Here is a 15493-nt window from a genome sequence, read left to right as displayed (position 1 = left end):
AAGACTAAGTTATTATTGCTATGTCTAGTGTGAAATGAATGAACATGTGAGATAGGAATAAACAAATTCTGGAAAGAATCTGGTAGATCTTGTTTCCTATATATAAACTTATGCATAAGTAAACATATTTGATAAATATTTACCTTATCAATAGGGAGAACTTTAAATTTATTATAAAGAGGGGCCGAAGGAGCGTATCTATTTGAATGTGAAATAAATCTGAGATATTTTTTCTGTATAACTAATAATTTCTTAAGGTGGGTAGGATAAGTAGCTGCCCAAACAATGTTGCAATAATTAATAAATGGAAACAAAAAACTAAGTTAAATCGTAATGCTACAGCATGCTGTAATGTTTTAGTGCTTTTACAACTTTGTGTTTTTAACTTGACAGTGTCCCTGTGCAGAAAAGCCAGGTCCGTATAGAACTCAGTTTGGTGTGGAAGAACTTTCGGAGCTGTTTAGGAATACCACTTTGTTTAATTTCTGTTCCACAAATACTTTGACCAATAAAAGTCTCTCCTGTGTTCTTGTGAAACAGGATTCAACATCACTATAGGCTGCCGGTCATGGGGTTGACCAAGCAGTACCTGCGTTATGTTGCCAGTGCAGTGTTTGGAGTCATTGGGAACCCAAAAGCCAACATCGCTTATGTGACGCTCCGAGGGGGAGAGAGGGGACGCTACGTTGCTGTGGCTGCATGTGAGCATGTGTTCATTTGGGATGTCCGGAAAGGAGAGAAGGTGAGATTTTGACGTGATTATGACAGCAGTGGAGGTCCTGTCCAGGTCAGTTTGTAAAGACTCTTTCCAGCTCAGATTGTTTCCCGATTTCATCCTGAGTCTGTCTTGTCGTCTAGGTCCTGATCCTGCAGGGGCAGAAACACGAGGTGACCTTTCTCTGCCCCTCACCCGATGGCATCCATATCGCTGTGGGTTACGAGGACGGCGCTGTACGAATCTTTAGCTTGCTCAACGGCGAGAGCAATGTCTCCTTCAATGGCCACAAGTCTGCTGTCAGTGTCATGCGCTACGACAGGCTCGGAGCTCGGCTCGTCACTGGTTCCAAGGTTAGTTAGATTGGTGTGGTAAAAGGTTTACATGTTTTTAAAATTATACATGAGATGGGAGTGTTGAGGAGACAGTCGGCCTTTGAGATCAATGTAATTACACATTTGCAATTTCACCTGAGAAGCATAGGTGTTTAAATCAGTAGAAGACAAACAGGGTTTCACACGGTAGAGAGACTTGGTTTGCTCTCAGAGAAACAAGCAAATCCTTTTTCTGTGTGTTCAGACTGGATTAAATCTTATTCCAGTCTGGATTCCGGGCTACCCGACTTGTTGCCTATTTGTTAAAGCACGTTATTACTTTTTGCCTTCAGGACACAGATGTGATCGTGTGGGACATCATCAACGAATGTGGGCTGTACAGGCTGCGAGGCCATAAAGACGTCATCACAGAGGCCTTGTTCCTCAAAGACAAGAACCTCCTGGTCACGAGGTAACGCACCTGTTACCCGATCAAGTTTGGCTGTTTGACAAAGATAAGAATTATTAACTCATTTTAAAATAATGCCTTACAGCTCAAAATGTCTAGAATGTATCTGCAGAGTTTTATGAAGCTCCTTGTTTTTACCTTCTCTGTGTCGAGGTACCTGCTTCTAAGAAATCCTGTAGTGTTTTGTAACAAATCATTTCCTCCTGTTATTAGAGTTTAAAAAGCCTGATACACACACACAGTCAGTAGTGAAGACAAGTGGAAATTTAATTATCGGGCAGAAACCAAATGACGAATTACTGAAAGTGGGATAGTGTTTGACCTGACACTCGTTAACTTTGCAGCTCCTTGGACACTAAAAAATGATTTGATGGCGTGCAGCTTTAAAAAGCAAACAGTGTCACGTTATGTGTCTAAAAATAAATAAATAAACAAATAAAACAAGAATCCCCGCTTTTTGGGTCACTTTCAGCAACTGTTGCGAGAAGTCACCCCATATTAAAGAGCTTCATATTCACAGATGAACATGACAGCTTTGGGACGCTCGCCCAGCAGGGTTTCTGGGCTGTGATTTTTTACACCAGCTGTCTTATTGACCTCAATCCTTTTTTTGGCAAATGAGGACATTTCTACTCAGGCTTTCATATTAATTTTAAATTAATTTGGGATAATGAGATCCCACATGTTATCGCTCAACAAATATAAGCATGATGTTACTTCGTATGTGCAGTGGATAATGTAGTGGTTGTGAGATTAATGTGCTGTGCACCACTATGACTTCACGCTGCCTGGTTTGATTAGTGCTTTTACATTTGAAGCAATAAAATCTTGAATGTAATATAATATTTAATGTGATATTGTTGTGCTTTTTAAGCTGATAACCCTTAAAACCATTGAAAACACCCTCGTAGGCTTAACACTGTTCAAAACAAGAACAAGTAGGGCAGTGTTACTAACACAGTGTGTCTGTCTGTGTCTGCTCTGCTGCTGTACAGCTCCAAGGACAGTTTTGTGAAGTGGTGGGACCTGGACACACAGCACTGCTTCAAGACCATGGTGGGCCATCGCAGTGAGGTGAGCGGCTTCTTACTCTGTAATCATTAACACATGCAAAGGGATGTCCTGACTGAGGAGGGGTCACTTTAAAGTAGACAGCACAAGAACCAAATTAGCTACATGAGAATTAACAGGATTATTTTAACAATCTAACATCATATTAGCCTGGATTAGTTAATCCACATTTAAAGAAAAGGGTCCAGGATACTAAACACATAACCAATGTTGTCAGATAATTCACAAGCGGGTTTCACTTCTCACACACTTTTATTTCCAGTTCTGCAGTTTTCTAAAGCAGAGCTAATGTAGTGTCAGACTCCTGATAAAATCAAACATGTAATTTGATTGTATTACAACTTTTGTTGACATTAGGCAAGGAAGACAGACAGACAATTGATTCATTTAACTGAGCGGAGCCTGATAATTGGATCACTGTGACAGCTCTTTGAGAAACAATATTCTCGTTCAATGTTATCTGCAAGACCTTCTGCTCTATCTCTAAGCTGTCAAAAAAATAAGCTAATAAGGGCTTGTTTTTGTTACATGACATTTTTTTTCATGAGATATTTCCATGCATATTCACTTGTTTAAGTTTGTTATGAGAAAGGAAAAGTATTTTGTGTTGGCAATATGTCTTCAACATCTCTACACAATACTTTAAACTGACCCCTGGACTGCTGTAGATTTAAAGATATTTCTTTGGTTTTCCAAGCGGCTGCATCAGTCACTGATGACAGTTTACATTTTCTTCAACTTGTTGTCCTGAATCTATGTTACAAAGCTTATTTTCCTCTATGTATGTGTGTGTGTTTTAGGTGTGGGGCATGGCGCTGCTGAACCAGGAGAACAGGCTGTTAACAGGCTCAGCAGACAGTGAACTTCGAGCCTGGGACATCAACTACCTGCAGGAGGTGAGGAAGAACACAGGTGGACACTTTGTTGTCGATACATCCCAGCTTTTCTACTTCCTGTAACTGCTACAGAGAAGAACTGGGAAGTTAGATTGAGCGCTGATAGCCACCACGGCCCAATAAAGCCCCACCTATGGAAACCTTACCTAAAGAGAAGGAAGAATTTTGATTTAATTGCTTGACAACTAAAAAGCAAATTGACAGTCTATGAGTCAAAATTTGAACGAACAAATGTCTGTTTGTCTGCCTCCTTGCGTCCTGTTCAGGAGAAAGCTGAGGGTGAGCCCAAGGTGAAGAAGGGGAAAACTCTGCTGGATGATGACGATGATGAAGACACTCAGGAGGGGGCGGATGAAAGTCTTGAAGAGGTACGAGAGTAATTATTTGTGTATACTTTAATAAGATGATGCATATGGCTATATAAGTTTTTGGGTGTTTCCTTTACAAGAAATTTACGTCTCAGAGGGATAAAGAATATTTCTCTGGATCATCAACTTTCAAACAACAGCAGTGTAGCTTGTTGTCCTCAAACACATCTTTTCTGCTTGCACTTTGCTTATGTTGCTTTGTCCTCTTTCTCTCTCTCTCTCTGTCAGCGGATCTTGAGTTGTAAGAAAGCCGGCTCGATCCTGCGAGAGGCCAGAGACCGAGTTGTCTCACTGACAACAGACACCAAGTCCAGAGTCATTGCCTGCCACGTGAGTTTGAAGCACAGATAAAGCTCACTGCTTTCTTTTTTAGAAACATGTTACTATCTCAGGTAGGAACTCAGATGTTTTTTGGGTTTTTTTTGGAAGTGAGGCTGATTGTGACATTTGTTTGTTGCGGTTGAGGCCTACCATCATCCATAGTTTTGGGGGTTTTCTGGCACTGTTTGCTCCAGTAGGCCCTCATCAGTGGCTGGTTGGCTGATTTAGCTGATTCATCGTTGAAGACAGTCTTGTGACTGTTCAGCCTTGTCTACCTATTGTTTGCATTTGTCCAGACAACACCACAGCTGGACACCAGTGCAAATCACAGACAAGCTTTACAGACCCAGCTGCAAATTTCTGTCCCATTATTAAATTGCGACTGTTTATTGTGACTCACAATGTCATGAAATGTGTTTGTTTTGTTTGTCTTTCTTTAATGCGTTTTTGGATTAGAAACACTGTTTACTGACAAGGTATTTCCTCTCATGCAGACACAGGCCGAATAAACGTGCTTGTTCAGCTGCCTGTCAGCTGTAGTTTTTGTTGTGTGTTCAATTAACACGAGGTGAAATGAGTGTGAGGTAGCAGATGATTACTGTCTGTGTATGGTTATGAAGTTGGAATGACAGAGATGTTTACATTGTTGTAACAGATTACCTGCAGGTGGAAAAATCCAAGAGTCCTGTGTCTTTTCGGTGACTTTATGAAACAAACTGCTGATGGAGAAAGTGAGCAGAGCTGACAGATACAGGGAGAGAGAGACAGACAGAGGCAGTGCAAGCCGCTGTGTTTGCAATAAGAGAGCAGAGGTGTTTGCGCGTGTATGAGTGTGGGTAAAAGAAAGGTGGGCAGATTCAAGTGGTGAGTAAACAGTAAAATAAGGTGGAGAGTGAAGTAGAAATTTAAAGATCGGAAATAAGAAGTAACTACCAGAAATAGAAATATACCCTGCTAACACCCCCCACCCCGGTTGGCCACTGCCACAGTACGCTGTCATTCCTTGGGAAACACTGCATATTGATATTTGATATATAGGCAAATAATGCTTTATACATCTCCCCTCTCAATCAGGGCAATGATTCAGTCTTGGAGCTGTTCACTGTGCTGTCAGAGGAGGAAGTGCAGAGGAAAATGACAAAGAAGCTGAAGAAAGCTAAAAAGAAGGCAGCTAAGTAAGTACAGGAAATACAATAATTTCTGTTTAGTTCATTTGTAAGGTTTACATGTTTACTGTTATCACTGCTGCGACTAAAATTGCTACTGATAACAATGTAGGGTGTGTAGTTTAGTGCTGTACACAACAATCATTATGTCTACTTTTTGTACTACTGCTACTTTGATTGGTGGAACCATCTCTATTACTGTTTCTTCTTACCGCTCTGTCTTTATCTGCTAAGTTTTTGTGCTACTAATACATTGACATTCCTGCTGTCACACTATGTGCCACTACTACTGCTACTTCTAATACTGGTACTTTATCTAACGTTGCACCCACTTCTAAAACTACTGGTACTGCTGCACTGTTAGTGTGTGTATGCAGTTGTTAGTGTGAGTGTAGAGGTCGGCATGCTGAAGCTTGTTGTGTGGCTGCCCCCTGCTGTAGAGCTCAGGAAGATGCAGGCGAGGAGGCAGCAGAGCCGGTGGTGGAGAGGATGCTGAAGGACGAGATCATCAGACTGACCAACGTCAAAGCATCCGCCAAGATCAGGTCAGTGCGGAGCCAAACATAACAGCAGCTTAGAGGTTCGAGAGGTGAACTTGTGACCGACAGGCCACTGGTTTAGACACGCAGAAGCATCATTCATCCAGACTAAACTTACAAACACTGATGTAAAGCATTAACTGCGTATTAACTCCTCACACACATCTTCTCCGTCTCCTCCCAGATGGGCGGACTGCTTGTCTTGTGCAGGTGGTGAGCTGAAGGTGGCGCTGCTGCTGCAGAACAACACCATTGAGACCTACAGCCTGAAGACTTTAGACAAGACCCCCACAGCCAACAAGACGGCTCGTCTCACACTCGGCGGCCACCGCACTGATGTCCGGACGCTGGCCTTCAGCTCGGACAACCTGGCCGTCCTCTCCGCCTCCGGTGACACGGTCAAAGTTTGGAACAGGTGAAGCTGCTTCAGTCCTGGAAATGTATTAGAAGTCTTATGGTTAGTTGTGTCACATTCATGAAACAGCTGAGTGGTGGTCTAACAGGATGTCCCGCCCCCTGTTACAGGTCAACTCTGCAGGTGATTCGCACCATGGCCTGTGAATACGCCCTTTGCTCCCTCTTTGTGCCTGGAGACAGACAGATCATTCTGGGAACTAAGGTATTTGGACTCACACACACACACCAACTCACTCAGACACCCAGCAACATGTCTTATAAAACCAAACTTAGATTTTCTTTGTAGAAAAGGTTTAAAAATATGTTTATTCATACACATTATATCCACCTTTTTATGACTTTGCTGCTGTTTAGGAGTCAGTTTTGTGTTTCATTCTGAAGTTTCAATTATGAACTTCCAGGAGGTGAGAGGACAGTGTTCCTATCATGGCCATAGACCTGTTAACAAAATTATTCTGTGTTGTTTTTTCAGAGCGGGAAGCTGCAGATCTTTGAGTTGGCCTCCGGAAGCCTTCTGGAAACAGTGGATGCCCATAATGGAGCACTGTGGTCCCTGTGCCTGGCCCCAGACCAGGTAAACCCGACCACCTGCATCAGCCAAACCTGTCTTTCCCTTTTTATTACTATTTCTTACCATGTAATGCCTATTATGTTAATTTGATTTTTTTATATCTGGCTCTCCTGTGTTTTTTATGTGTTGTGCACGTGTGTGTCATTCCTCTAGAGGGGGATTATCACGGGAGGTGCAGATAAGACAGTAAAGTTCTGGGAGTTTGAGCTGATAAAGGACGAACAGACTGGCCAAAAGTAAGTCACCACCTCGTTTAATGTTCAGATATCAGTATGGTTTATTTGGGATGATTTCTTTGCATCTCAAATAAAATTCTTAGAACAGAGTTCTTCCCAGATACTGTCTCTTGAGCAAAACCTATGTTATTTTTTTTAATGGTATCTCTACTACCTGCATCACTGACATGAAAAGTTAGGGAACCCCTGACATAGCACTGTCTGGGAGATTCTCAAAAAGTAGTTGGTCTTGATGTTAAATCTAATATTGAATTTTCTGTTGGGAATTGCTTAGTGAAGCTGGGGCTGGGCAATAAAACAATAATGATAGTTATCACAAGATAATTTTCCTCAATATCAATATAATAAATGTTCAATATATCATCAATGAATATTTGGTTTAATTCATTTGAATCACAAATAAATTAGCACTCATATTTGTTAAAAAAACATTTTTTTTATCTTAATAGTTTTGAATGTTATCCCTCAGATTTGTGAAGTGATCCACTGTTTGGCATCAAGTGTTTGTCCCATTCTGACCATTAAGAAAAGTTGAACCACATAATTAACCATCTGGTTTCTTTTATTTTCTGTCGGGAGCAAAAATCCGCCTTTAAACTTGAAAGAAATTACGATTTGACATTTATCGTGATAGTTATCAATATCGAATAATATGAAATGTTTTTAGCGTGATAACATTTTTGGCCATATCGCTCAGCCCTAAGTGAAGTACAGAAATGCTCAGTAACCTGACTTAAGCTGTCTCTCAATTCAGATACTTTCATTAGTACGCAAACATGTAGTATCTTGTCTACACTGTACTACATGTGAGGGTTATGTCTCAAGTCAAACTCTGCTGTTGTGCTTCTATTTTATTTTTTTTATGGCAGTCGGTTACTGCCAACATTGCGTGCCGCTGCGTGCTTATTTGCTTACTTGACTAAAATAAAATTTTATTAAGAATGAATAAAAATTAACATACTTTTACAATCGCGACTGCTGCAGCTTCTTCGGCCCCCATTTCTAAAAACATTTTGGTGGTCACTCACCTTCCACATCATAGTCAAGATGGCGATCATTGAGGGTGAGCGGTGCGCAGCGTTCCCTCGACTTTTTGATTGTCGGTGAGAACGCACTCAAACTTGTAAGTATGGAAGGGCGTGAACTGAGACGGGCTTAGACATGTCTCATGTTTAATATTGTGTTCATATTACATTTTATGTGTGTAATATAGGAGGCTGACGGTGAAACACATACGCACTCTACAGTTGGAAGAAGACGTTTTGTGTGTGAAGTTTTCTCCGGACCACAGACTGCTGGCTGTCTCTTTGTTAGACTGCACCGTCAAAGTCTTCTACACGGACACACTTAAGGTACACCCAACATCACACAACATTAGGACGGCCTGTATTCAGTAAACTAATGATGTCATATTCTGTGTACATTGCTTTATTAATAGTTTCATAGATTCAGTTCACATCCTAACTGAACATTTCTCCCTTTTACTGCTGCAGTTCTTCTTGTCTCTGTATGGACACAAGCTGCCAGTACTTTGTCTGGACATCTCACATGTGAGTACTCCCAAGCGGCTAAAATGTCGTCAGCTATCAGTGAAGTGTTGTGGGATTTTTTTTTTTGTGTATCTTTGACTCTTTATACTCCAACGTATTGTAAATCACAACAAATTATCTTGAATCAGATGGATCCTCTTGAGTTTCAGCTCATCATGAGCCCATTCCAGCTGGGATGATGATCTCTGGTGTTTATCAGTATGAAAACACCAAGTTTATATTTTATAAACAAACACAAGTTAGGTTTTCACTCAGTGTCAACCAAAAATGCATTGTGTGCATCCCTGAGCTCCAACAAACATGCTGAATGCATGTGATTCCTCAAAAGAAACTTGGAAACCAGATTTCTAAAGTATTTTAAAATCCAGCATAGTTTACAGCAATGTCTACTACCTAACAGCCTTCCCTGCCTTTGCTGGCAGCATATCTATGTCGAATAATTTGAAACCATTGGCAGGACTCTGTTACATCACATCATGTGTGAGTGTACGTGTAGATGCATCCTTGTGTACGTACATATAAACAAAAACAGGGCCCCACTCATAGAGAAACACGTCAGTAGCGTTACTAAAGGTCAAAAACTCTGCTGGAAACCTTTCAGAAACTCTTATAAGAGTTTATTCAACATTTGGACAGTCATTGTTGATTGATTGTTGATCATAGCTGTCAGTGCCTCAGTTTGTGGAATCTGCTTGTACTCAAGTCAAGGTCGTCTTGACCCACAGTCCTCTCTGCCTGACTCTGACCTTGTGTTTCTGTTAACCAGGATAACACACTTATCGCGACGGGCTCCGCTGACAGAAATGTGAAGATCTGGGGTTTGGATTTCGGCGACTGTCACCGCTCCATGTTTGCTCATGACGACAGGTAACGCGCTGCAACACTGACCCAAACCCAAACAGTCATGTGTCCGCTGGAACAAAGACAATTGTTTTTTTATCACATGTGTGGTGATGGAATCATTTTCTAGGCTGTCGAGTTTCCAGCTCTGACTTCATCTGTTGTGATCAGGGACTCTGATCCATGTCCAGTTAACTCGGACTGCCCTGTGACTTCACACCAGCTGCTCTTTCATCTCACCGCTCATCTGTTTTCTCATGGATCATCTCACTTTTTGTACTTGGTGTTGTTTTCTGGTTCTCTTTTCACATTTTGCTTTTGCTTCATTTTCAGCCTTTCTGCTTTCACTTAGTGCTCTTTCAACCTCGTCCTTCATTTCAGTCTTCTGATTCTTTTGAGCAGTTTTTTCCTGCTTGTTCTGCCTTATGACTATTCCTGAGTTTCTTGCTTTCTTTCTTTTGTCTTTTTCTCACTCTTTCCTACTTCATAGCCATTTATTTTTCTATTTCACCTATTCGCTTGGCTCAATTTTGTCTCTCCCACACTCTGTGTTTTCTCTACAGCGTCATGTTCCTCCAGTTTGTCCCCAAGACTCATCTGTTCTTCACAGCAGGGAAGGACAAAAAGATCAAACAGTGGGACGCCGACAAGTTTGAGCTCATCCAGACGCTAGAGGTGACACGCTTCCTCATCCACTTGATATTTGGGGTTCGGTGGCTTAGCTCAAGGGTCCACTGACACCTCAAGTGCTGGATTGCAATTTTGACCACACCTCATTTGTCAGATATAATCCAGACGGAGATACCGAAACTAGATTCAATGCATTAAATGACAAAGCAGAAAAATATTTAATCACTTGTGTTGTTAGGCTGTTACTAGGTGGTTGCTGAATAATTATTTGTATTTGATAGGTCATTAAAAGTAAGGATGTAATGTAATGCCCATTACACAACAGAATTTTGTTATCCTTCAATCATCACCACTAGTGGGGAAAACATTTCAAAGTTTGACTTGGCATCAAAGGAAAGGTCATGTTGTTACTTCAACCCTGCATGGTGACCCTGCATGTCCGCACCACATTTTACGGTATTCCATCCAATATGTGTTGATAAAGTCAAAATTACAGATGGACTAATGGGCTGACTGACATTTATCCTCATACCTAGAGCCCTGTCCCTGTTGTGACTAAAACTGAGAACCGTTAAGGTATCACTGAGTTGCTAGGGTTTGACTAGTGATTGTTTACCAGTTACTTGGTAGTTGGTCTAGTTGGTAGGTGATGTGTTTTTCTTCCTGCCTTGTAGTGACTTTACACGTCATGAATCTTGCCACTGTTGCTCTGCTGCACTGCATCAAGGACTGAACGCTTCCTGGCTCTTCTCTCCGCCTTACAGGGCCATCATCGGGAGGTTTGGTGTCTGACGATCAGCCCAAATGGTGATCACATTGTGTCGGCATCTCACGACAAATCCCTGCGTCTGTGGGAGAGGACCAGGGAGCCCATCATCCTGGAGGAGGAACGGGAGACGGTGAGGTGGAGGGCAGGGTTGACGGATAATTTGACATCTATTCAGAAACATACACAAACACCAAGTTTTTCTTCGTGTCTCTAAATGACTCTGTTTTTGTTTTGACAGGAGCGAGAAGCAGAGTTTGAGGAAAGCATGGCCAAAGGAGATGTGCCTGTAGTAAGTGCTCCAGCTTTCAACTTCCGATGTTTGACACAGGCATCTGATTTGTTGTTTATTTGTGCCACTTAAAAAAACAGTTTGAATGGAATCACCTGGGCCACTGGGTCACCACCAACTCTTTAATCAGACTGCCAGTTTACATCAGTTCCACTGTTGTGTTAGATTGATGTTAGTGATGCATTAACTTTTTTTATGTACAGGTGCCTGGAGAAACTGAAGGAGAGGCTGCACCAGCTGGCAAGAAGACTGTCGAGACAGTCAAAGCTGTGAGTTGACTTCACACCTCTTGTAGCATGAACATTGTTCTCATTCATAGAAGCACTTGGAGCACGTTTGGATGCGAATGTTTATATGGTTTAAGGTTGCAGCTCTAGTTGGTGTCTACCATCTACATTAAAATTCTTCTGGGACTGCCTAAATCATGTTTCAATACAGTTTTATTTTATTTAAATAGCACCAAATCATAACAACTTAAGTTAACTTCAAGTTATCTCAGAGTGCTTTTCATAAAAGAGCAGGTCTAGACCGTACTCTGTGATGATATTTACAGAAGCCCAACAGTTCCCACCAAGAGCAGCACTAAGCGACAGAGGCAAGGAAAAACTTCCTTTTAAGAGGCAGAAACGTCGAGCAGAACCATGGCTCAGGGTGGGCGGCCATCTGCCTCGACTGGTTGGGGGTGGAAGGAGAGAGAGAGAGAGAGAGGGAGAGAGAGAGAGAGAGGGGAGGGAGGCAACCTACTCAATATTCACACAGAGGTACAGACAGTAAAGGTAATGTTCCTATAGCCTGAATGAAAAATGGTACAGATATTTACAGTAGTGTTAATGATAATAATCATAATGTTAATCATTATAATAACAATAATAACAATAGGACTAGTAACAATAATTGTAGCAGAGGGTGTCGAGCAGGAACACGGGGGCAGCAGGTGACTCGCAACCACAGATCCAGACTCCACAGCTCCAGAGCCAGAATCACAGCCAGAAACAGATAGGAGGCGAGAGGAGAGGGAAGAGAAAGCACAAGACTATGGGAAAGGGAAGAAGTCAAGTTAGTAACATGTATTTATGGGATGAGGTTGCATAAAGAGGGAGAGAAAGAAGAGAAGAGAGGAGCTCAGTGCATCATGGGAAATCCCCCAGCAGTCTAGGCCTCTAGCAGCATAACTAAGGGATGTGGCATTCATCATTATCTGTGCCGCAAACTCCCACCCATTGGGTACTCTAGCAGGCAAAAACAGGTTATTCCAAAATTCCGTTTCACTTAGATCTTTATAGAATGCAAAATGTATGAATTAGCAAGTATTTATTTTTTTTGTTGACTTTCTCTTGCTGTTGTGTTTTTTTTTTTTTCTGTACAGGCAGAGCGGATCATGGAGGCTCTGGAGCTTTACAAAGGGGAGGCCAGGAAGATGGAAGAGCACAAATATGCTTGTGAGAATGCAGGCAAGGAGGTAGAGATATCTAACCATCTTAGGGGAACAGGGTGTGGATCATAAAAGTCATCTGTTTTAACAATGCTGGGCAGATACTGAGACTTGTCCAGCAGCAACAACTGCACTGAGAAAAGAGAAAGCATCTGTGGTGATGTTGTAACGTATTAAATTCTGTCGTTTGTTGGATGCAGGATAAAAATATTCTTTCAGTTTCTTGGCAATTGTTTGTGCATTCATATGATGTCAGTATTATGATGAACAGCTAATGTTGTTTTGCAGCTTCCTCCACCGAAACCAAATCCTATTCTTGTGGCCTTTGGAAATGTTTCAGTAAGTAGAACAGTGATAAAGAATTAATGTCTTGCCAACATGGTCTCCTGTATCTCAACATTGATATCAGTAATAACCTGTTTTTAGGTTGTTGGTAGCTGTAGGTATCTAAACCGGTCTTTATTCTTCTTTCAGCCGTCCCGCTACGTTTTAGATGTCATAAAAAAGGTCAGATCGAGGTAAGATGAGAGGCCAGGTTAACCAGACCTACATTTTCACTCTGATTGTACCCATAAAGCTAATCACCATCTGCAGCGCTCCGTGCATATTAACACATTCAGTGTTTTCTTTCCTTTTCCTTTGTTTGTGTTGTGATCACCAGTGAGCTGGAGGTTTCTCTGCTGGTGTTACCGTTCCCTTACGTCCCTGAGCTGCTCATGCTGTTCAACAGCTACATCCAGCAGGGCTTAGAGGTGGAGCTGGTCTGCCGCTGCCTTTTCTTCCTTCTCAAGTAAGAGCTCTTCACCCGTGCGTGCGTGCGTGCGTGCGTGCGTGCGTGCGTGCGTGCGTGCGTGCGTGCGTGCGTGCGTGCGTGCGTGCGTGCGTGTACACATCACAGTGGTTTTGTGTTTGGTAGTTAAATTACTTTTACAGATTTGGTTAAGTGTAAAGAGACCTGCTGGTTGGCAGAGGGAGTCTGTTGCCACAACATGCAAATTAAAAAAACAAACTAATAAATGCAAGATAAATTTTACTATGTTTCTTGGAGCTATATTTTTAATGTACATATACATTCATTTAAATGTCATGTCACCTTAAAGCTATTTTTCCCCCTGCATGACCAGCCAACAGTGGATCTGTGAGGAATGTGTTTAACTGAATGATGTCACTGTACAATTATCTTAATCTCAGAAAATACTTCTTTATCCAAATAACTTAAGCAACTAATAGCAATAAAGGATTAAATCTTGAAATATGAAGGTGGGGAATTAAAGCGGCCTTCTTTACATTAAAAAAAATAAGAAGAAGAAGCAGACCTTGGCAACACAGACAAGACTGCTTCAAAGGGTCTACAGGAATTTTTTCATTTCATTTTAGTGCTTCAGAGAAAATAATATTCCGGGTAACTGAGCTGATATTGCTGTCTGTTTCTTTCTAGGATCCACTTTGGTCAAATCTCCAGTAACCAGATGCTGCTGTCTGTCATAGATGAGCTACGAACCAATACGCTCTCAAAAGTGCGCGCTATCAGAGTAAGTAACATCTGGAAAGACTGAGAAATTGTCCACAAAGAAAAGCTATTTGTCTGTTTGTTTGTCGTCTTGACCGACGTAGAGATTCCTGTCTTCATCTCACCTTCTCCTCACCACCTCTTCTTCGTTTGTGTCTCAGGACGTGATGGGCTTTAACAGCGTTGCGCTCCAGTTCCTCCAGCGGGAGATCGAGAGCAAAGAGGACGTAATGTTCTTTGCTGACGCCACAGGCCAACTGAAGGAAAAAAAGAAGAAGAGGAGGAAGAGGGAGCGCGCCATCCTGACCATCGCTTGAAATCAAAATGGACATTTTTGATCGTTTTCTGTATAAACATCCACTCCATGTCTCCTCCCAGCTGTATTCCAGGGGTGGACCAGAGGGTTTAAACTGGTTGTTTTTGTATGTTATGAAATCCTGATAGGCTGTGTTATTCAATGACACGCTTCATCTCCCAAATAAACTGTCTGACTTTTTCTCACAGTACTTCAGGTTTTATAGGGGGCTTTGAAAACAAATAAATCCTGTAAATCTGTATAGACAGCAGTTCCCTCTGCAGCTTTAGGTCTCTATAAAATACATTTCATATATGCTTAACCCTTAACTATATACATTTCATGTTTAAAGCGTTACCAGTACTCCCTCCATGATCACCACACACAGAGGACAGGTAAGATTTAAGCTGGTTTCTGTCCAACAGGCCTAAAGGGAGCGATTCTGGTCCGGAGCCAAACCAGACGAAAGTTAGTTTGGACATGGCAGGGGTTTTGAAACTTGTCAAGACTACCTGGGCTCCAGACCTCCTGGGTGTGACCACACTGTCCCACAGAGCAAGTCTCTAGCTAGTCGCTGAGAAAAAACTCCCCTGATCCCTGTTGGCCTCTCTGCACCCATCCACCATTGAATTCAGGGAGATGTAGCTTGACTTTACAGCTCTTGTAACTTTGCCTGGATTTATAGTCCTAAAGCCTGGTAGATGTGGTAAACATATTTCATAGCGGGGTAGAAAATCTTGGTTCTCAGTTTTGAACTCTGAGCTTTGCTCAAATGTGAACAGTGTATGATTTTCTCTAATCCTGTGACCTTTAGAAAAGTTTCACACCCACATCAGACACTTCATTTTCCAAGTGTGTTTAAATTAAATGAAGCCTTTACAACACCTCTCGCTCACTGCTGATGCTTTAATCTCATGGTGGACAAAAAACAAATTAACTCTGTATTTACAGGGTTGTTAAAAAAGGGCCAGCAGCCCTTTATGGGGCTGGATTTGGTCTCGAGGCTATAAATGTCACACCTACCAAAATTAAAAATTCTTCAGCACAATCCCAGACCGCACTCTGACATACTTGTGCCGCACTTGCACTGCATTA

The 15493-nt window shown here is 41.8% G+C and overlaps 1 protein-coding gene across 1 annotated transcript in view; it reads left to right on the top strand.

The window, feature by feature from the left end:
- wdr3 (WD repeat domain 3) overlaps positions 1-14599 on the top strand; it is a 25986-nt gene extending 11387 nt beyond the window's left edge. The window contains exons 3-28 of the mRNA XM_046053383.1: positions 541-742; positions 859-1068; positions 1383-1501; positions 2494-2572; positions 3370-3465; positions 3732-3833; positions 4062-4163; positions 5229-5329; positions 5761-5865; positions 6044-6274; positions 6385-6478; positions 6749-6850; positions 7001-7083; positions 8297-8435; positions 8577-8633; positions 9400-9500; positions 10037-10148; positions 10868-11002; positions 11111-11161; positions 11365-11430; positions 12528-12620; positions 12882-12932; positions 13068-13111; positions 13255-13383; positions 14032-14125; positions 14265-14599. Coding sequence (XP_045909339.1) covers positions 569-742; positions 859-1068; positions 1383-1501; positions 2494-2572; positions 3370-3465; positions 3732-3833; positions 4062-4163; positions 5229-5329; positions 5761-5865; positions 6044-6274; positions 6385-6478; positions 6749-6850; positions 7001-7083; positions 8297-8435; positions 8577-8633; positions 9400-9500; positions 10037-10148; positions 10868-11002; positions 11111-11161; positions 11365-11430; positions 12528-12620; positions 12882-12932; positions 13068-13111; positions 13255-13383; positions 14032-14125; positions 14265-14420 — 2826 coding nt within the window. The 5' untranslated portion in view covers positions 541-568 and the 3' untranslated portion in view covers positions 14421-14599. The remainder of the gene's footprint in view (positions 1-540; positions 743-858; positions 1069-1382; positions 1502-2493; positions 2573-3369; positions 3466-3731; positions 3834-4061; positions 4164-5228; positions 5330-5760; positions 5866-6043; positions 6275-6384; positions 6479-6748; positions 6851-7000; positions 7084-8296; positions 8436-8576; positions 8634-9399; positions 9501-10036; positions 10149-10867; positions 11003-11110; positions 11162-11364; positions 11431-12527; positions 12621-12881; positions 12933-13067; positions 13112-13254; positions 13384-14031; positions 14126-14264) is intronic.
- The last annotated feature ends 894 nt before the right edge of the window (positions 14600-15493 follow it).

Source organism: Micropterus dolomieu, linkage group LG07 (genome assembly GCF_021292245.1).
Source record: "Micropterus dolomieu isolate WLL.071019.BEF.003 ecotype Adirondacks linkage group LG07, ASM2129224v1, whole genome shotgun sequence".
Lineage (NCBI taxonomy): Eukaryota > Metazoa > Chordata > Actinopteri > Centrarchiformes > Centrarchidae > Micropterus > Micropterus dolomieu.
Note: the sequence above shows the minus strand (reverse complement) of the source record. Positions and strands in the feature narration are given on the sequence as shown.